The 23,156-nt window shown below is 42.1% G+C and overlaps 1 protein-coding gene across 6 annotated transcripts in view; it reads right to left on the bottom strand.

Moving 5' to 3' along the window:
• The window catches only part of Zfp462 (zinc finger protein 462), a 140,638-nt gene that overhangs the window by 5,473 nt on the left and 112,009 nt on the right, over positions 1-23,156 (bottom strand). For all 6 annotated transcript variants that reach the window (XM_039111032.2, XM_039111033.2, XM_039111031.2 and 3 more), the window contains exons 10-11: positions 17,648-17,871; positions 4,987-5,119 (exon numbers count right to left, since the gene is read on the bottom strand). In XM_039111032.2, coding sequence (XP_038966960.1) covers positions 4,987-5,119; positions 17,648-17,871 — 357 coding nt within the window. The remainder of the gene's footprint in view (positions 1-4,986; positions 5,120-17,647; positions 17,872-23,156) is intronic.

Genomic DNA, 23,156 nt, shown 5'->3' with positions numbered 1-23,156 from the left:
CGCACGGAGGGCTAAGTCTTCACATGGGCAGTAAGCAGCAGACTACACACTTCTGAAAAAAAGGGTGGAGCTTGGGGAAATTTAATCATTTTCATCTCTGATTACTGTGGGCCCCACAGATTAGATCTCACAGAAAGACATCGTCTGGCTGAAATGCCTCATATTTCATGAAATCTTCTGGACACTAGCTAGGGCTCTGTGACACCTTCATCCTCCTCAAAGCTACACAAACAGGGCCGGTTCTTACAAAAGACAAGACATTTTCTCACAAATTAAGAAGATCACCACACAAGCCATTAAAAATAATTGCACAGACTATCTTCTTTGATTCTTTTCACTGGAAATGACACAGCACCATCTGCTCTGCACATTAATTCCTTAGCAGGGATTATCTTGGGCAAGAAATCAACAGAATGCCTTCCTGACTCCTCCCAGTTGCATAATGAGAGGGGGCAGGGTGGGCAGCGTTCTGCTTGGGCTCCTTTCAATTTCTTCATGCGTGGCTTCTTTCTGAAATTCCCAGACTGATCTTGCTGTGTGTATTCCGAGGACACTCCTCAGCTCACATGTCTGAGAAGGAACTGGGTAGCAGGAAGGCCATGAACTCCCCACCCGAAGGCATCTACATGAGAGTTCAAATTATTCACAGCGAGCATGGTGCTAGCACTTGCTCCCCTGCCCTCGGGAAACATGAAACCCGTCATCCATTGTCTCCAAGGGCACATGCTAAGCTTCATCCTCAAAGAAGAGGCCACTCTACCTGTCACATCTCAAATCACTCTCCCTCAGCTTGAGAGCTGAGCTAATAGCCCCTCCTGCCCTCTGCCAGAGGCCAGGATGTCTGGCAAAAACACCCCAGGCTATTGTTGGCCCTGTCTTCTTGGCAAGGATCTACTGAGATGGTGGAAGATTGATTCTAGGTTGTTTCAAATGAGAAGGAGATGTGACAAAAGGAATGGTTCTTGCAAGGATGTATGACAGGGAAGGGACAGATTCAGCTAGCAATTCCCAAGGTATTCAGGTCAGTCCCCCATACCAACTTGCCTACCCAAGGAGGAATTTGTCTTCATTTGTTTAGGGCTCTAGATGCAGACAGGACACTTTCAGGGGAAGCAGAAGCCATGCAATTCTCTCTAGCTCTATCTAGTCTGAGGCTGAAAGCCTAGTGGGTAGAGAGAGGCAAGCTGGGCAAGCAAGAAGATGTGCTTGTCACCTTACATATTTCAGACACTGTGTTTTCTCATGGCCTAAGACTGTTTTAGTTGCTTTTGGGGAGGAACATTGGGAAATGGAGGACTCTGGAATGCTGATGGCTTCAGAAATAGCCTAGGCTTAGCCTTAGACATGAAAAACGTCAAAATATCCAATAAGGAATCCTTTATCTCCTCAAGAGGGACAAGCAGAGCCACAGAGTACCAGGAAGAAAAAGGAGCCTTTTGTAGCCTCACTCAGAAGCATCCTCTCCCTCCCTCTCCCTGAGGACATTCAAAACAGTGCAAAGATGGTAAGAATTTGTTGTGAAGAACATATTTGTTAAAAAAATTTTTTTTAAATGAAGGAAAAGAAATAAGCCATACTTCTGAGATCACAAGCATTTCCCTTGTAAGAAATGGCTGAACGTAGATAGCCTTTAGTCAACCCACAGGTGAGGCTGTTTGGTTTCTGTAGTCTTGCAGGTTGACCACAGCAAGCAGCTTTTGACAGGTTAGCACATTTTGGCTGTAAGCCTTGGCTGTCTGTGTTGGTTGGAGATTGAAAGATCCAACTAGATCCCTTGATCATCACAGTGGGAGGGTGGGGACAAGAAATGTACCACAGAGGAAAATGGCCTAAGGAAGAGACATGCTCAGGCCTGCTAGATATTCTACCATGGGGCCTTAACCTAGCCCAAGGCTAGTGTATTTCATGAGTAGGGTCTCTTACAAAAAGAACATTTTTAACACTCAAAAGGGTTGGACATGTGTGTAGTGTTAAGAGTTCTGCTTTGGAGCAAGAAGACTGAGATTTACCCTTTGGTGGGTTTACTACTTATCTTCTATCTTACTTTAGATAGGTCTTAAGTTTGTCAGAACTACTACCTATTAGGTTCATGTTTTGGATGTCATGTCACTTAATTAATGTTTTTGGCAGTCTTACAATCCAAGGCCTCTCACACCACAGGCAAGTATTTTATCACCGAGTTACATCTCTACCCTTCGCTTTCTATTATAACACCAAGGTAACTACAAAAGACGCCAGAAAGGCACAGCAATCTACAGTGAACAAGATAAGAAGTTCGAGGCACTCCATTCCATGACTTTTAGATATATAAAGAAAAACAAGGTCACCAAAACAGCTCAACAACTAACCTAGAATCAGATTTGTGGTGCAATGTGACAGAAGAGAGTCCAGAAACACTCCCTCAGTCAGTTAAGTTTTGAGAAAGTTGCCAATATCACCCGATGAGGAAAAGACAATCCTGCAAATAATCACTGGGACAATCAGGCATCACAGGCAGAAGAAATTAGATCCTGATCTCCCGGACAGAAAAACAATCAACTCAAAATCAATAAGAAATCAAAAGGTAGGTCCTAAAACCATAAAAGGTACTGGAAGAAAACACGGGGGAAATCTCCAGGACATCGGGTAACCATGATTTTTTGTTAAAGTTTTTACATGACCCCAAATATGAAGTAACCAAAGAAAAACTAGGCAGATGCAAGCTGAATCCAGCTGAAAGTTTCTGTACTGCCAAGGAAACTACAGAAAGAAAAAGCAACCCACAGAAGAGGAGGAGAATCTATAGACCACACATGTCACAGGATCAACATCCGGGATATATGCAGAACTCAAACAACCCAGTCAATATTCGAGTGAACAATTTCCCCAGTTAAGAAATAGACAAAGGCTCTGTATAGGCATTTCTCAGGAGATATGCAAACAGACATCAGCAATACCACGGTACTCCATATCCCGAACAAGAGGGAAATGCACATTTCCAACTTTAAGCACTGTTCCATAGCAGTTAGAGTGTGTCTATTACCAAAATAAGGAAAGATAACAAGTGTTGGCAAAGGTAAGAAAAGAGCAACACTGTAGACTAGGACAAATTAGGGCAGCCATTATGGAATACTGTATATAAGCTCCTTAGCAATCTCACTACTGAGTTGATACACAAAGAAAATGAAGCGATTGAAGGGAATATAGCAAAGAGATGCCCAGTGTTCACCTCAGCATTATCCACAACAGCCAAGACATAGAATTCACTTCAGTGGCCATTTGTCTATGAAGGGATACAGAAAATGTGATGTACACACCCTCTGGTATATCACTTATACCATCCCATTTTAAGAGAAGAGATCCTGTCATTTGTGACAACATGGATGACGATTGTATGTGAAAGGAAATGAGGCAGGTGTAAATGCAAATACTAAATGATACCACTCCATGTGAAGCCTCAGTCAATCCAATGATTCATGTTATGGAATGCATGTTTTTGGTAGAATGGACATTTCCAAAACCCAAGGTTGGGGATCTGGGGACAAGTTGGCCAAAAGACATTAAATTTCAGTTAGATAGGAAGAATGAGTTTGGGAGATCAATTGTGTGTTGTGGTGACTATGACCAATTCTGCTTTTGCTGTTTGAAATGGCTCAGTTGATTAAGATCTTAATTCTCCAATATAAGTGAGAAAAAATAAAACTTAACTAACTCCATGTAGCCATTCCACATGTGTACCTATTTTAAAACGTCACAAATACATGTGTTTTTTTTTTAACATGTCAACGAAAATACCAAAGTTTAAAAATCTGAAGCTTTTAAGTTAAAAATCTATATGTTGATCACCATGGGGGAAAGACACTGCTATTATCATTGCCACCCTCACTATTATATGACAGCTGGTGAACTCACAAAGACAGAAAGCCAAGTCCTATAGACTGGGGGGGTCAAGGTTTGGTGGGGTAGTTTCAGAACCCTTCATATTCCCTGGCAATGAAGAAATCGTGCTTGGCAATGGCCACTAATACGATTCTTCCCATCACTACCATGGTTATGATGCTTTTGCTCATATTTGCAACATCCATGCACTATCTTTTGGGCTCATTCTGTAGTAACTCAAAGAACATATCCCAACCTACACCATTTCTTTTTAAGTTTAAACATGCACATGGCTGTGGGCAGACCAGAAGAGTCTGATCTCCTGGAACTGGAATTACAGGTGCTTGTGAGCTGCCTGAAATGTGTACTGAGGACTGAACTCAGGTTCTTTTGAGAGTAACAAGCATTCTTAGCTGCAGGGCCCTTCTCCCTCCAGTCCTTCACTCCTGATCCCAACCTGTATTTCTATATACTCTGGGAATGCCCACAGTATTCTATGCTTAAACAGTAAACAAAGAAGTCTCTAGATCACATAAACATGTTATCTGCAATTAAATACATTTTGGAGTCTTCTTATCTTAGAATTATGGGAAAATGGCAAGGGTTGGGACAATTGTTCAAAACGGTCATAAAACACGGTCTTCCTCCTGGCAGAGTAAAAACAGAGCCCTAAGGGGTAAGGGAAAAGCCCTGCAGGGGCGACATGTATAATGTTCAGGTTCCTTACAGGCTCTCGCTAGGACCCCAGCAGCAATCATTTTAAAAGGAGTGCTCAATTCCAAGTTCACTCTTATTCCTCCATAGCACTGTGGTGTCACCATCTTGCTCTTTGCTATCTGCATTCTGAAGGCTCCTCAGACACTGGTTTTCCTTGCTAGGAACCATATATTTTTTCTTAGCAAACATACATCTATAATTAGAAAAATGTCTGTTTTCCTTGGAGTTTCTATAGCTGGTAATAGTTTGTAAAGACAGGGCCTCTGATGGCGCCTAAGCCAGTCTGTTCTGCTACTTAACCAAGAAGGATCCTTCCTTCTGTTCTTCCCACAGCAGCCTCCTGCTGCCCTTCTGTCTCACTGTGGACATTCTGGGTACCATCTGGGACTCAGAGAGCAGGGTAAGACCAACCTCTGTCCTCAGTCTTGCTGCTCATTTCGTCGTCCTTGTCCTCATCATCACTGCTGGAGCTCTCCATCTTCTCCTTCATCTGTTCCAGCTGATCCAGGTTAACCCGTCCAACCAGCTCAAAGTTACGGCTGACCTGAAAAAGGTCCAAGCAGACGATGGAGAAATGAACCACAGATTGCATGGCCACTCTCGGAGGAGATCTTTCCAGCATAATTTCCGCTATGTCTGTGTTTTTGCATCCAAGTCCAGACAAGCTAGGTGCCTGAGAGTTTTTTCACTCTGACTCTCAGAGATAGATCTGTCCTTGACTTCCCATTCTAAACACTGGATCTCCTCACCAAACCTGTGAGACTCAGGTACGGAAAACAGAGAGAGCCCAGATCATCGCAAAATCTATCACATGGCATCAACACTAAATTTAAAATCAAATGTGTCTATCTTTAATGACCCAAACTTTCAAAACTTCTACACGGAAAGAGGCTCCTGCAGGTGTCCTGACCATCTGTCACCCATGCTCCTGGGCTGTACCAGTGAGGCCCATAAGACTTTTAACTCTAGTTTAAATGGAAGACCATACTATGGCTACTAATTTGGCTACATGTTTGAAACTGACCACAGTCTATTTACAAGACTAGGATTACCTGCACAAAACTCCGGTAACTAACCTTCAGAGCTATTAAAATGTGTTAATTATGGTGCTGTCGAGATGATTCAGTGGGAAAAGAATTTATCGCTCAGGTATGAGGACCTGAGTTCAGATCCTCAAAACCCATGTAATAACCTGAATGAGGAACTTCAGGTGCAGAGACAGAGCAGTCTCAAAACATCAAGCAAAGAGCATGCATACATGCACGCACCCATACACACACACAGACACACACACACAGACACACACACACACACACACACAGACACACACAGACACACACACACACACACACACACACACACACACACACACACACACACAGTGGTGGGTGGTCTTGATTTATCTAAAAAGTAGTTAGAATGTGAGAACCCGTGCTTCCCTCAAAGTATCGTTCAAAGGAAGCAATAATCCAAACTACTTCATCTGACGAGTTCTGGGTTGGGGTTATAAGAACAACAGCAGGGCTGGAGAGATGGCTCAGTGGTTAAGAGCACTGACTGCTCTTCCAGAGGTCCTGAGTTCAAATCCCAGCAACCACATGGTGGCTCACAGCCATCTGTAATGGGATCCAATGCCCTTTTCTGGGGTGTCTGAAGACAGCTACAGTGTACTTATATACAATAAATAAATCTTTAAAAAAAATAAGAACAACAGCAGCACAAAATTTGCCTTCTCTGCACACCTAGAGTTGTTAGTGATGACAGGTAAGGCTGCTGGAATGAGCCAGAGCTTACGCTCTGTATGAGGTGTGTAGTCCGATTCCCTTTTTGAAGGCCAGGGCAGGGGAATATCAAGACAAATGCCACTTGGTCCCTGCCTCCAGAGGCTCACAGTATAGTTAACGAATGAAGGCAGACATCATTAATTAGGTAGGCCAGTTCCACAGCTGCCACAGTAGACAGTGCAATGAGAGCACAAGGGAGGAAAGAGGGCTTACAAGACAATTCAGAGTACTCTCTGGGGCCAGCCTGGGACAAAGATTTGCTGAGCACCACCAATTCCATATGCCCGGCAGATGGGATTGTCATCATTGGCTGTGACAAATGAGAGGACCCTCAACTCAGGGTACCAGGCCAACTCAGTGCTATGATGAGACTTAATACTGCCCCGACAACTTTGAATAGGAGATTGGTACAGCTACGGGGAGGCAGAAAGCATCTTCGTGATAGTACTTTGCTTTACCTATGAGAATGGAACCCACGAAGTCAGTTGATTTTGCTCTTTCCCTGACAGGCCTGGGGCTCCTTCTTGAAACCTCTAGTTTCTCATGAAGCTCATGGCAACAGAAGATCTGTCATTAAACCAAGTTCCCTTTGTCCCTTTCCTTTTTCATGGACTTCTGAAAAAACTATGCTTATCCTTGCTAGAAAACTGTTCACATTTGGATTCTGCACAGTTTTAAAACAGTATGTGGCATTTCCATGGTAGACGTTCATCCCGGGACAACCCAGGATTTATCTGTCCTGAAGATGTCTATAATCTCTGCAAGGCGATTAAGACTTAAAATCATTTTTATTTTTTTCTGCTATGTAATGAGAAGATTTCTAAAATTAAAAAATTCTTTATAGTGCTGGGTTATTCTAATATTTAAAAACCCCAAACTAACCATCTAAATGCTAATCTGAACACAAAGGGAGAACCCCTTTCTTCTCCTGCCCCTGTTAGCCTATCACATCTCCGGTCTGGATCACCGTAAGCCCCACTCCAAAATTGGTTCCACAGCATCCATTTCCCCTCTTCCTGTATCTATTCCCTGGCGTGGTCAGAGTCATATTAAGAAAATATTAAGAGGCTGGGGAGATGGCTCAGTCAGTAAAAGCTTCCTATAGAATCGTGAGGAACAGCCTTTGGATCCCCTGAACCCATATAAAAAGTTGGGCGTGGCTGTGCACTCTGCAGTCCTAACTCTGAGGAGTTGGAGAAGGAAGATTCCCTGGGGCTAACTGGCTAGCCAATGGAGCTGAGTGGGCGAGCTCCAGGGGTGGTGAGAATTCCTGTGAAGAGGGGTTGAGAAAGATAATCAATGGTCACCTCTGGCCTCCATGCATGCGCATACACAAAGCCTCCTCTACATACACACAGACATGTAGAAAATGCCAATCTTTGCCCTGAGGGTAAAATACAATATTTGTGCTGTGGTTTACAAGCCTTCCCCACATTCTCCTGTTCCTATCATCTTAACTCACTGAGCTTCCTAGCATGCCCCTTCCCCTAAGCTTATACCCCACTTAATTCCTTACACATATTGACTCAGGCCCCTAGCCCAGCCCAGTCTCTTCACCAGGAAGCCTTCCTGTTGTTGTTTCTCCCTCCCACAGCACCCAGACTTGCTCACCTCAAACACACAGCATGTTCCCTAAAAAATCCTCCTGCTCCATCTCTCTGCAACCAAGCTGCAAACCCTGAGGATAGATTTTCTGTCCTCTCCCAGTTCCATGTCTTCTCGCCAGCAGTGGACTCTGCTCAGACTACTGGCTACCATCTAGCTTCATTTGAACAAGAATCCAATGATTTTAGCCCTGTGTGACACACACAGTCTTCCATGGGTGAATGTCATCTTTAATCACCTTATCATATTTCATAAGAGGATATGATCTCCTATTCCTCCATGTATTTATCTGGGGTTATGCTATTCCTGGCTCTCACTTTCTTTCATGTTAAGGTTTCATTTCATAACTAAAATTCCCAGATGTAAAGTTAAAGGGTTGGGACTTCATTAAGGTTCCAATGTGCTTCTCAGTTAGCTTTGGAAAGGACCAAAGGTCTTCCTTGGACCAGGTGACTGATGACTAAGTGACTACTATCTTAATGGTCCAGATGATAAATTGAAGGCAATTCCCCTCCTCCACCTCCCAGGACCAGAAGTAAGATCCCATCTTCCAATTTCCACAAAGGGTGACAGCCACAGGAGAAGAGTGGGTGGGCTGAAGAGCATTACATGTAGAACGTTGGTCCTTCCCCAAGTTTTTCTGATGAAAGAAGCCGCATGTTTCAGAAGTCCACATTGTTCAGAGTATAAAGCTATATGCTGACCCACATGCTCTGTGAGTCACACACGAGTGACCCCAACCCAAAATCCCCATTGCAGGCCACTAACCTAGTGCTAGGGGAAAGCAGCTACGCAGGGGGATGTGAGCAACAAAGTCCACGAGCTGATCAGCAAACACTGACCAGACCCCCTGAGCTCTGATGTGATGACCCCATGAATCCCCTTTCCCAGCTAATGGCAACTTTCACAGCCTTTCCTATGGGTTAGTTTTATACCATTCAGGAGATGGGAGAGCAGACAACAGAGAGTTAGATCCGTTCTTAGAATAGACCCCACCCCTGCCATGCCAGCTTGCTTTAAGAACTATGCAATTGATTAAGATTACCAAGGTGAACACACTCTTTCACACTGCGCCCAGACGGGTACAGAAAAGATTGATAGAGACGTGCTGGCTGGTGACAGAATGGAACTTGCTACCCCTCATCTTCAGGTGCCGTCAGAAATCACGTTCGAAAGACTGTGACAAAGCAAGTCCACCCTATACTTCCAGGTTTTCAGGGGACAGAGTTCAGCTTCCTATTGGCTGTGCATACTTCACAGGAGACAGCTGACCAAGAGTCTCACATCACCTGTGGTTTATTACACGGTGAGAAAAAACAGCCAGAGTGAACTTTCCTTTCTAAGAAAAAGGTAACAGCAGAGAACACTGGAGCCATGACCTGCTGTGTGGTCGTTAACTGACACTGTGGAGCTGAGAATGACTTACACACAAGCTGAGACATTTGTTTTGTAAAGGGCCAGGTAAGTGACTATTGTAAGCTTTCTGGACCACAAAAACTCAACTGTTCAAGAGTCACCAGAAATAATATGTAAAGATGCATACGAATGTATGCATATAAACACCTGCGTGTGGATAGCAAACTTTGGGATCTCTTTTCAGTTTTTCCACTATTTAAAAACTTCAATGTAAACTCAAGTGGTGCCCTGGAATTAGCTCACTGGCCACCCTTTGCTAATCCCTGTTGCAAGCAGATCCTTGACTGTCTTTGAAAATTAGATGGATATGTAGGAAGGGAATCAGTGTGAAAAACAAAATATTATCTGTAGGATTGCCCACAGGAGGATGATCGGGGATACAGATGAAAAATTCTGCTGAAGGGTTAGAGAGATGGCTCAGCAGTTAAAATTACTGGCTGCTCATCCAGAGGACCCAGGTTCAATGCCCAGTATCCACACGACAGCTCACAAGCATCTTGACTCTACCTTTAGCTTCCTCTTCTGACTTCTGTGGGCACCAGGCACACATGTGGTGCATGCCTATGGTACATAGACACATGCAGCCAAAGCACCCATTCACATAAGAACACAAGATAATAATTTTAAAAGTTTGTTACATTCTCAGCTAGCAGCACCCCCTGCTATAGTTATAGTAAAACCTTAAGGAGAGGATATTAATATTCATCCATCTTGTCCTGAATGGCAGGATTCCTTTCTTTTTGCTGGTTGAATATTATTCTACACACAGCTGTTTACCCGTGTAGTTCACATGCACTGAGTGTTGTTTAAACTTACTGGTGACATGATAACCCACATGAGCCAGGCATTCCAACACTCAGGAGGCAGAGGCAGTCAGATTTCTGTGAGTTCCAGGCCAGCCTAGTCTACAGAATGATTTCTAGGACAGCCAGAGCTGTTACATAGAGAAAATCTGTCTCAAAAAAATCCAAAAAGGGGAGGAAAAAACCACCACCACCACCACCACCACCACCACCACCAAAAAACCCCCATGTGAGATCATAGCGTATAAAGAATTCATGACATTCACATCTCCTAGATTCGGTTGCTGATGAGAATAAAATTGGACACTCTCTAAAAAATTAAAAAAAAAAACCACTTAGGAAATATCAGTTACATCCTATAAATGTATCCAGTGGTCTTTACGTGAATCCCATTTTCCTTGTGTACAGTATGCTAATGTGTACAGTATCACATCAGAGATGAGAGCACAACAGGAAATACAGGCTAAAATCATGATGTGGACTCATATTCAGGAGGATACCTCAGGCCTTTTCTACTATAACAAACCATCTGTAGGAATGCAAAGGCACTCTCAGGATGCAGAAAAAATGACCACTAAGGTGGATAACCCAGGTGAAAACAAACAAACAAACAAACAAAACGAAAACAACAACAAAAAACAGTAGGTGTTGATACCAATGTTGTATTGAAAACTTGATGGGTAGGTGGTATCCCTTGAGAAGTTTTCTCTAAAATAAAAGAGTTTAAAAGAACAGTACAAAGAAATACTCCTGAAGTAGCCAGAGAGGTAAGGAGCACAGAAGACAAGGACCAGATCCAATTTCTTGAAACTGAATTCAGCTTCTGACCAACTTAATTTGGCCAAAGTCCAGAAGAAGTCTACTCATTTGGAGACCCTGGTGTAACTCTATAGACACAAGCTCTGAAGAAAGCTAGGAGAAACACAGCATCAAGAGGCTCTAATCTGGCCAACTGAGCTATGGCCAATCTTCTGGATCCAAAGCACAAACGCTGGCAAGAACACCAAGTTTTGATAAGTTCAACCAACAGGCTTCCTCAAATTTCATCTTTGAAAAGTGATTTCACTCAACGATTTATTTCATTGAGTTTCTGCAGCAGGCAAGCCACTGTTAGATTGAGGCAGGAAATACAGGAATGTCTGAAGAAAAGCAGGTTAGAAATGAGAGCATCAGGTTTGACCAGGGAAGACAGTGAATACTTTCAAAGGTTATGGGCAAATAATGTCTTTGTCTAATGTTGACTCGATAAATAATACCCAGGGTTCACACCTCTGGAAAACAGTCACATTTCTTACTTGTCTGATTCTGGTGTATCTGTCTTCCCAACCCCATGAAAGAGACAGATGTCTAGCTGACAGATCAACAAACAAAAGCCAACAGGAGGGAGATCAGTGCTGAAATAAAACAAGCCTCCGGAGATGCCTAGAGCATGTAGACGTCCTCAGAAACCACAGAACTGCTCACTGGTACTTAGTTCAGAAACTGAACACAATTAAAAAATATGTGGCTAAAGGTTTGTCTGATGGTTTGGAGAGAAGGAAAATCTACAGTACAAGCTTATATTCATTTCCTGAAATCTTCACTATGGCATATTTTTATGGATTTAGAAAACTGATTTAAGAAGCCAGAGCTTGTTGCTTGCTTCTGGACTGAAGGTTCATTTGTTTCCTGGAAACTGGTGTACACACACACACACACACACACACTCAAAGATACACAGTTCTTAGAGTTCAGTTGCCTGAGACTCCGTTTGTATAAAAAATTAAAAACATTTCAAAGTAAATTCAATTAGTAAATGTATATTGCCTGAATAAGACTATCCTAAATATAATATACTGAACACGAGAATTTTATGAGAAAACCAAGTTAGAGATAATATATTTTAATGTTCCTTTAAGGAGCAAAGAGACTTCAGAACCATGAAACACCATTAATAAGGCACTAAAGATACTTACAATTTTCTTCATAATAAAAGTAGTTTTTGTTTTGTTTTTAAACGTAAGAGATATAAGCTCTTTTTTAGCAAGAATTTAAGGTTCCTAGAAGTATTAAGCCTGCATCTTTCATGGGAACTGTGGAGAAGGAACATCACAAGCTAACATTTCATTGTGTATGTGCAGGGGGAGGAGAGGGGGAGGAGGAAGGAGAGCCTTCTAGAGGATCGAGCGAGATCAGAAAAAGACAGTGAGTCAAAGGATAAGAAAAATGAAACAGCCTACACTATTTACTTTAGATCCCGGGAGATTACATGTGATTCCTTGCTTGCTGGCACAGAGAAAGGTCTAGAAGGACAGGATACTGTTTGTCACCTCTAAAATGAGGGTTCTGATAGCCACCCCTTCTCCTCTGCACTCTGGCTTCTGAGGATAAACATGGCAGCCTACATCAAGTGTACTTGACATTTGGGTTCTTAAATGCAATGATGTGTTTGACTTCAAGGACCCTTTCTGCTATTACCAGCTTTCTGTCCGCGGTACACGGCATCAGCATCTTTAGAGATGTGCCGCAGGTTTACAGCCTTGGCAGTAGAACTCAGATGTCCAGGGTTGGCATGCCCAGCTCTGTTTAATGAAATCTTTTGATGGAAAAAACACATCCTACAAAGCCTTATAGATTCCTTCTCCACCACACAATATCACCACAGGCAATGCACTCAACATTATCTTGTTGAAAACATGGCAGCACTCTCCACCTCCAATTTTTTGTTGACAACTTAGGCATTAGTGTGGTTCTATTGGCTCAGTGATTAATTTGTCAGAAAATGAAACTTAGCATCTACTGAGGACTTGCTGTGTGCTGGAGTTTGGGGACTAAAGTATAATTCATTGGCTATCTAATTTATCTATTTTACGTGAACAACTCAACTTTTTTTTTTAAAGTAAAATTACTGCTTTAGACAACCCCCACCCAGGTCAGTTTAGCATATCTTCACTTTTGAGACAATCCCTCGAATCTTTATAATTAAACTTTATTACCAAGACTCAGTCCTAGGCAACTTCTGAGTACTTCTTATTGCTATGGTTATGCATTTTCTAGAAGTTCACATAAAACAGAAGTCTGATTTCTGTCCATTTAACATAAGAGCCACACATGCTACTAAACACCAGTACTTTATTTCTCATTCATAAGTAGTTTCCCACTGGATAGGCAGTTTGCATTTCAGTTCTATTTTAAGCCAGTGTGGTGGTTTCAATAGGAATGGTACCCATAGGTTCATAGAGTTGAATGCTTCCTTATCAGGGAGTAGCACTACTTGACAGGGATTAGGACGCATGGCCTTGTTGGAGTAGATGTGTCCTTGTTGGAGGAAGTGTGTCACTGAGATGGGCTTTGAAGTTTCTAGGGCTCAAGCTAGACCCCGAGTCTCTCCTCCTATTACCTAATGCTCCAGTGTAGAACTATTAGCGAGTTCTCCAGCACAATGTCTGTCTGTGGGCTGCCATGCTTCCCACAGTGACAGTAATGGATTAAACCTCTGAATGTGTGCAAACTCCAACTAAATGCTTTCTTTATAAGAGTTGCTGTAGTCATGGTGTCTCTTCACAGCAATAAAACCTTGACAAAGACAGCCAGAGCACAACTGCTGGCTCTCATGGTAACACAGTACTTCAGCCTGCTGGACTGCTCCAAAGTGGCTGGATCCCTCTTTGCTTGCACCAGAACCCCAGGATAACGTCTACTCTCTCCACATCCTCAACAACACCTTAATATCGACAGCTTGGCACTGACAGCCTTATATCAACCACCTTGGTAGATAATGAAAACTTACTGTTTCTTTAATTTCTACTTTGCTAGTGGTAAATTGTGTCAAGCATCTTTGAATGGACATATTTACCATTTGTCTATGCTTTCTGGAAAAGTGTCTTCATATTTTACTCATTCTGAGTCAAGTTAAAAGAGTTCTTTGTATGTGTTGGTCCCCTGGCCTGGTACATAAATACTTCGCAAATATCTGTTTCAGGCTGTTTGTTGGCCTTTTGCTTTCTTAATTGGATCTTCTAAAGATGTCTTAGTTAGGGTTTTACTGCTGTGAAGAGACACCATAACCAAAGCAACTCTTATAAGGACAACATTTAATTGGGGCTGGCTTATAGGTTCAGAGGTTCAGTCCATTATCATCAAGGCAGGGACATAGTAGCACCCAGGCAGGCATGGTGCAGGAGGAGCTGATAGTTCTACATCTTCATCTGAAAGCTGCTAACAGAATACTGGTTTCCAGGTGGCTAGGATGAGGGTCTTAAAGCCCACAGTGACACACCTACTTCAACAAGGCCATACCTTCTAATAGTGCCACTCCCTGGGCCAAGCATATACGAACCATCACAGAAGAACATTTAGTTTTGATGGCATTTGTTCACAGCTTTTGTTTTTTGTCTAAGCATTATTCTGACACCCAACATTTTATTTCTTATTTCTAGAAAAATTCCTGTTCCACTAAAATATTTATAGGTTAGCCCAAATACTTATGATCATTTTTTAACTGGTATTTATGTAGAGTTCTTTAGAGACCATATGTGCAAATCTAATTGTTCCTGAGCTCCCTTTGGAAGAGCACCATATCTCTATTGTGTTAACATGCTTTATGGAAATCAATTGGCCACACCCACAAGACAGTGTATTCTTGGACTTGTTCTTCTGCTCCTTTAAACCGAGCAATGCCACACTCTCTTAATCACTGCAGCTTTACTTTAAGCCTTGAAAGCAAGAAGGGTTGAGTTTCTCAACATTGTTTCTCTTCATTGTTTAGACAAATCCTTGTCATTTGCATTGCCACATATGTTTTAGATTTAGTTTATCAATGTCTATAAAAAAATTCTTCCCAAAGTTTGGACAGGTATTATATGAGATCTATAGATTTGATTAGAAAACATGACCAATACTGAGTTAGCTGCCTATTTCGTGAATGTGCTATATATGGCAACATTATAGGTCTTGTTTCTCTCAGTAGGACTGTGTAGCTCTCAGTGACTAGGTCTCATAGCTCTTAGGTTAATTTCATACCAAATATTTTATTCCTTTTGATGTTAATACATGTGATCAAACTTTTACAATCTTTGTTTTCAGCACTTAGCAATCTAATTTTGTACCTGTCTCATATCCTGGAACCTTGATAACATCATGACTGGTCTAGTAGCTTTTTTATCCCGTCATCAGGATTTTGTAGCTATTGAGATCCCAAAGTAAAACAAGTTATATTTCCTTCTAATTCCCTCAGTCCTTTAATTCCTTGTTTTTGTCTTAGAGCCATTAATGTTTACATTTGAATCAGCAGTCTTAAACACACCAACAGCCGCCACAACCTTGCCGCGAAGTCTGACATTTGTATAGCATCACCCGATGGAACAAACACGCTTCAACAGTGCACAGTGCCAGTGTTCAACTGCTTAAAACCAGCTTCATTTGTGAATTATGTGATCGTCATTTAGGAGGGGAAAAATTAGAATAGAGAGTGAGAAAAGGAAAGAGCTGCTATCTAATAAGCACAAATCCCATAAACTTAGTAACAATCCAGACCGAGATAGAACCCATGAGGCATGATCAAAGTGGTGAGTCCTCACCTGCAGGTAGGTACTCATTGGACTTAACACACTCATCAATCATAAGAAAGGGCAAAATTTAAAATAATACCATGACAGAGTAAAAGCATCACATACCTGTCTAAAATACAAGATATTACTGATTTTGTATTTCAGGCTTTTGAGAACATGGTTGCCTTTATGATAAGTACAATTCTTGCTATATTGGAGCATAATTCTATTCACACACAATCTATGGGACATAGACTGAGTGACAACATGCAGAAACTACAAGGGCTCCATCTACTCTTACAAGGCTTTCTGCACATGGAATAACGATCCCCACTGCAAGCCAGAAAACAGGCTTTCTTATCTGAGCAGCTCCCTAATGCAGACATGGTAAGCAATGGAGCAAAAGCGATTATTCAGGTTTCTTTGTTCTAAAAGTTCTAAATTCGGTCCCCTCTTTCTGGAGAACACACTTCCTAGTCCAAATTCCCGAGCCCCAGCATTCAACTGCTGCTCAGGAAGCCTGTTATTTGGTTGTTTCTAACAGTCAATGATTTCCTAGTAGTTTAGAATCCACTGCAACAAGTAGGGAAGAATTTCTCTTCCTGATTTGCTTTGTCCCCAAATACCAGCCTGAAGACTTGAATGCCATCATGGAAGGATGACTGTGCATAGATAAGGTGCCCATGAATGAATGAGTCCAAGGAGCTTGGTCTGGGATACATTTTCCCCTGAGTTAGGATGAGAAATGCCCAGGAAGACACAGGAAGAAAGGGTGATGAAGATTTCTGAGTGTAGTAATCTAGATTTTTCTTTTCTTTTACTTCAGGGGCTGTCACAAGCAACCAGAGAAGTTGCCAGCAAGCCGTTAAATTATGGACCCAGAATAAAGAAAGCTCTGGTAGCCCCTCACCAAGAGATGATTTGGACTAACATATTTATATTGTGGGTTCAGAAGGCCAAGAAAGAGTGGCCACATTTCTGCTGAAAAGGATTCAGAGTGAGAAAAATAGAAATGGGATCAGAAATGCTTTTCATTATGTCCTGAATAAATGCTTAATAGATGTTTTGGATTTGGTTAATTAGAAAGGATTGCAGTAGGCTATTTTCAGAAACAAATACTAATCATAACTCCTCCTGTGCTTGGGGCAATATGAGAAACCTACAACCTCAGTAAGCCAAATAAACCCTATAGTGAGTAAGGAAGCCATCATGTATGGCTCTAGTTCTCAGTAAATGTATAGAAGAGACTTTTCCCCAAAAAAATCTCCTTTCTAATCCATTAAAAAATACATATCAGTTTCTTAAATTGATTACATATGTATAGTAGTGCCTTTCAAAGTTGTAATTAGCAGAACCTTAGAAACAACATACATGACTGAGAGTCAAGGCATTGGAAACTAAGTGCCCACAGTCTATCATGTTTTATTGGATAAAGTTTTATTCAAACACCACTGTGTTTGTGGCTGCTTTCTTGCTATACTAATGGTGGGTTTGAGCTACTGCCACTGAAATCACATACGGCCCACAAACCCCGGAAGTTCTACTGACTGCCCTTTATAGGAAGTCTGCCAACACTATAATAATTAAACACATTTAAAGTAAGATAGAAAACTTCAGACAGGATAAAAAACAAAAAAGCAAGGTATGCAATATACAATATAAACAGAATTATGTAAGACAAGTGAAAGCAAGAATAAAAAAAGATTCCCCCAAAGTCTGGACAGGAGGCATGACTGAGTTATTTGTCTTATCTATTTTTCCCAAGTTCTAAAGTGATCTTACATTACTTTTATTCTAAGGAAATGAAGTGTTACTCTAATTACCACTTTAATTGGCTTACACACAGTAGGTGTGACTACCATAACCTGTCTCCCCTGCCAGCCCCCTCCCCACAGGACTGCTGAAGTGGGGGAGGCAGGAAGTCCTGGGCAAGTACCTTATGCTCATCGCGAAGGTGAGTGTCCAGTTCCTCTGTGTGCTTGGTCTCATAGTAGCAGAGCTGGCATTTGTAAGGTCTCAGTTCATTGTGCTTTTCTATGTGCTGCTGGAGGCTCTCATCACTGGAGCAGGTGAAGGTACACTTATCGCAGCGGAAAACTACTCCCTGCAAGTATTTTGACAGTTTGGAACGGCACACTTCAATGGGGACAACGCGCTCTTCTGTGGAAACAAATCGAATGGAGAGATGGGTGTTTTTACTGACGGAAAGCAGACATTCTTTCTTTGGAATGTAAGAGGAAACGGACCCATTCAATTCTGATACGTCCTGTGGGTCTCAGTCTGTGAACACACACATACACACTATCCCTCCCTGACTTCCCAAATAACACACTCCTCCAGCACAACTGGGTACTTGAAGACCAAAAGCCGCTTGTACTTAGCACCAGGTGTATTGCATAATTAAAATGGGGCAGGTGCAAAGGCATTGGGTAATTTCTGAATGAAGGTGATGAAGGCAGGTTGAGCACAGAAGTGGCTGCCATCGTTACCAACATTAATAACCACTGACAAGATCATTTTGGAGTCCTTCAGCAAGTGCCATGACGCCTGGATGCAAGGTGTCTCTGGGGGAAGTAAAGAGTTATTACCTGGGCACCTACGGACTACCACTGTGCTTCACCTTCCAATGATACCAAGGCTAGAGTTACTCCTGTTTTCAGGATAAATAAAAATGAGGAACAGCACCCTACTTCCATACTAGGGATCAAAGTGGGGTTCCGTAGACGCTCAGCAAGCACTCTGTCACTGAGCTATATCTCTAGAGAAGGACAATGTTTTACAATGTTTTAAAGTTCAGACACTGCAACTGACAGAGCTGAGATGTGAACCCAGGCTGACTTCATTGCTACTTCCACTCCCGTTCCCCCCTTGAAGATGTTCTCCTCCAGGATGTTCTGCTCCAGGCCTGGAAGCAGGGGAATCTCAATAGAACAGATACTACAGTATTCAACCAAGCAGCATACTTAGCTTACAAGTGAAAAGTGCTGTGGGTAGCATTGAAGGGGCAGTTTGGGGTCCATTGGAACCACTGAAGATTTATGTCTTTCTAGTAAAATCTGTAATCTGATAGCTACAAGAGGAAGAAAATTCCTAGCTGGAAAGAGAGGACTTGGGTGCCTTCCCCACTCACATACCAAATGTTGTAGGGCTGGAAATGCATCCGCTTGTGTATTTTGCACTCTCTCACCCTTGTGTTTAACTGCTCAAATTGAATTTCACACCAGTCTGCCCAGAGTATTGGCGCACGTGCCAGATATCCATAACTGGGATAAAATTAAAATCTGTGCTATATATGCAAGAATCAAATATAGCCTGTGTTTTCATGCTGAGTCTGGATTTCGGAAGACTCGGAAAGTTTACAAATGGACGCATACAACATATACTTATATTATTTAGAAACAGCAATGTATTATTAAGTCAGGAAAGCATGATTTTATTCCCAGAGACACTGAGTAGCGATGTTAGTCTTTTGCATGCTGACGCGACTGCCTCCTCCAGCCTTCCCTTTGTTATCGGCTGCACTGGGACCCAAGGGAACTTCCCCCACCCAACATCATGTCTTCATCTCAACCACAACATTCTAACTGCAGGGCACTCACTGCCTTGGAGCCCTGAATGTAGCGCCTCATCGGCCAGCAAAATGCTGGGCAGAGAAAGCGTTAAGGGTGGTGTCTGTAACATACTCCCCAGAGATCTAATGCATATGTTATTTTCTCTATACAAAGAGTCAGTTGCTTATTTAGAAATATAAATATTTTTAAGCCAGAGTACAGCAGACAGCTAAGAAACACATGATTATAAAGTAATCTGCACATTTTCTTAGAATAGCAAATGTTTAACAGTCTTCTAAGCCATTCAGTTCCATGGTTTGGTGTAAACGGAGGGGGAAATGCCTTAGTATAAATTAGTTAGCCCGAAGGAGTCCACTCTAGAATGTTCTACTACTCTCCTCCTGGGTTTCTTAAAACAGCACGACTGACATCTGGGGGCTAGACAGTCCTGTGGATTGTAGCTTAGCAGCTTCTAAGTCTTCACTCACCAGATTCTTCTAGCACTCATGCCTATGACACCCAGAATAACTGCAGGGTAGCGCACCCTTGGGAGGCTGGAAGAACTGGTTGAGATCAACCGAGATCAGCAATACTAGGCATGAGCTACAGTGGCTCAGAATAGGTAAGCCTCAGAGCCTAACCTGCTGCACTGGATGGAGGGTGGCAGTAGTTCCAGGGACCAAGCTGCACCCTGAGGTTGTACTTCATGGAGAGGGCTGCCATGATCGCTTTTGGCACTTCCAGGAGGCTATGGCCCTCCGCTCTCCTCCTCACTTGTTCCTGATTTATTTTGTCATCTTTACTGCTTCTCTTTTATTCTCTGGCTCTGCCCTGGCCCATCTGCCCTAGATCTGTCAACCTCAGTGGAGATGAAGAACAGCTGGGCACACTTTTCCAAGTAACAATGTGTCCAATGCCACAAGGCCAGCTATTCAGCTGCTCAACAGTCTGTTGCCTGAAGTCAATAAATGGTTCTCCCCAAGCCCCCTTTTTAAGCATTTCCTACTTCAATTCCTCTACCACATTGGTGAATTTTTTTTTTTTTTTTGCAGTTTCTAATTTCATGATGCATCATTAAGAATTTTACCCAAAGGTCTAAGGCCTCAAAGTCCTGCCCTGAAGTTCAAATGCTAATAGCAATAATAGCTAATACATGACTTTACAATTGATTAAAAGCTTGCTATGAGGCGAGGTCTATTAATTGCTATAGTGCTGTATATTGAGACATTGGTAATTATTGTTATCATCTGAAGATGTCTATGAAATCTTCCACACACAATAAATAAGTGTAATTTTAAAAATTAAACATAAAATACAGCATTTATCATTCTCAGACTAATATATGAGCTAACGTGGACCAAATCTCTTGCTTATTTAAATGTACATTATCAATACCTGCCAAGCTAGACTAGCATGGCTCCAGGCATGGATTGAATCCTGCCTTGGCTATAGAAGCTCATTTTTCTATGAGTGTCCTAGTATCATGGATCTTTCTTGATTTCACACCTCTCAGAATTACCCTGGGTAAGAAATGCTTGTGACTCAGCACCCAGTGAAGGTTGAAAAAAAGAAGGTATCACCAGTTCATGACAAAGATAGTTTATCAATTTCACTTCCTCCTCCTCAACTCACTGCTATAGGGAGACATGAAACTGGAAAGGCAGGAGTCATCACTGAAACACCTGTGCCTTAAGGTGTATCAAGAACCAAATCAGCTGTGATGCTGTGTTGGCAAGGAACCCATTAGAAAAAGCTGCAGAAATGCCAACTACTAAGGATCATTTCTCAGCAAGAAGTCACATAACTGCAGAGCCCAGAGTCACCAGGAAGAACTCCTCTGGAAAGGAAAAGAGCAACACACTAGAGTTCCCTTCCAAGAATACTCCAAGTCTTAAATGAGGCAGCAAAAGAACTGGAACTCCTTGACCCCAACAATCTTTGCTTACAAGGCATCAACCCAGAGGACTGAGCCCAAAGGCCCATTCACTATTTGTTGGACAACTGAGTGACAAAGGTTAAAAACTGGAGAAAACCATTAAGAAAACAACATGATTCCAATGTGGGGGCACTTGGAAAGTGGAGGCCAGAGAGTTTGAGGCTAGCCTGGGCAAGGTAGTATGTTTCAGATCAGGTTGGCATTCAAAAGACCCGATCTCAAAGGAATCTTTTGAAGAGGAAGAGGAGAAGGTTAAGAAGTTGGAGGAATAAGAGGGTAAGAAGGAAAAGTGAAGGGCATTATTGTCTTTAAAACCACCCTAAATAAAACTACTAATAGATACATAAGCACTAGCAACCAGCTCCCGGTAAGAGCTATTAAGTTTTGACATTAGCAGGTTTCTAGGGAGAGCTGGGACAGTCAGTACCTCTCACAGGTAAGGATACTAGTGGGAGGGAACATATAATTTCACTAAGTCAAAATAATAGTTAGTCTTATTGATTTTCTCTCCTGAAATCAAAGTGTCCCAAACAGAGAAATAAGGGAAATTTCCATTCAGGATGCCCTCCTTCAAGGCTTAGCCTAACTTAGGATTTGTCTACCAAAGCAGGAAAACAGAACCTTGAAGTTAACATACCAACTAGAGAGCAACCACAGTGATTACACAGCTACATAATCACAATGTAAATATTTATCAAAAATGTTTCAGCCCTGCCATTCAATCTGCACCCAGATTTTCAGGCACACTATAAAGCTACAGGGCATAGCTGGGCAAGCTGTGTATGAGCACTGCGCTTTCAATGGTTGTACACTCACAGATATCCAGTCTCAAAGCTTCCGATAATGCTCAACTTCCCTCAGAGAACAAATCTTCCTGTCTCTTCAGGGCTGAACAGCCCTATATCTTAAAACACCAGCAGACATGTGACACATCTATTGCTAAAATGAAAATGTACCCAAAGTCCTATCAAATGAGTTCATGAAACAAACTCCCAAGTTTAGACTCATCATCTTACCAGATGTTTACTGATCTAAATCCATGAGAGAGATAGATCTAATGATCAACTTGGTTAGATTCTTATTTAGCAGGTGTCTTACCTATAATCTGATTTAATCCCCCCACCCGCTCTGGCTTTCTATGCATTTGCTAAGGAAAGGTCAAATTTCTGAATCGCTCTCTAAAGCCTCAAGATACATTCTTTTCAGGTACCTAGAGTAGGTCACCATGCTGCTAATACGTCTTGTCTCCAGTGGACTCAGTGGTTTACTAATAAACTACTCTCACCCTGTCGTGGTTGATAGTGTCCCCCAATTTATGTCCACTTGGAACTTCAGAATATGACTACTAGGACAGAGTTTTGGGATGTAATTAAGATGAACAAGGTCCTATTAGATTATGGCTGGCCTAAAATTCAATGCATGATGTTTTTGTAAGAGAAATCACAAAAAGCAACACAGATTACTGACAATGAGGCCTCAAGAAGGAGGCAGAGGTGGCTGCCACTATAAGCTAAGGATATCAGAGCATGCCAAGGAGCTAGGGTATGACAAGGGTAGGTAGGTGATCTACCACTGAGTCTATCCCCTTTCCCCATCAAGGATGGTTTTTCTTGAAGTTTTAGATGATGCACAAGCATCAAGAGGCTGATAATTCTAGCCTCAATAACTAAGAGAGAATACATCACTTAAAGCCAATAAGTTGGTAGACATGTATTTTAGTAAACCTACAAAGACATTATAGCCCATCTCAGGGCCAGTTCAGAGTTGTTTTTCTTGCCTTTTATCCCAAGGTTTTTAATTAACTGAGGCCTCAGAAACATCTCATGCTGTAGACCCTGGAGACCAAAGATGTTTATTCATCCGGAGCAGGCAGTGCACAGGTGCAGAAGCCTCATTACTGTGGGATCAGTCCCAGTGTCGATCTGCACAGCAGACATCCGACCACATAGATGAGACAC

The sequence above is a fragment of the Rattus norvegicus genome, chromosome 5 (genome assembly GCF_036323735.1).
Source record: "Rattus norvegicus strain BN/NHsdMcwi chromosome 5, GRCr8, whole genome shotgun sequence".
NCBI lineage: Eukaryota > Metazoa > Chordata > Mammalia > Rodentia > Muridae > Rattus > Rattus norvegicus.
This window is presented reverse-complemented; position numbering and strand designations above follow the sequence as displayed.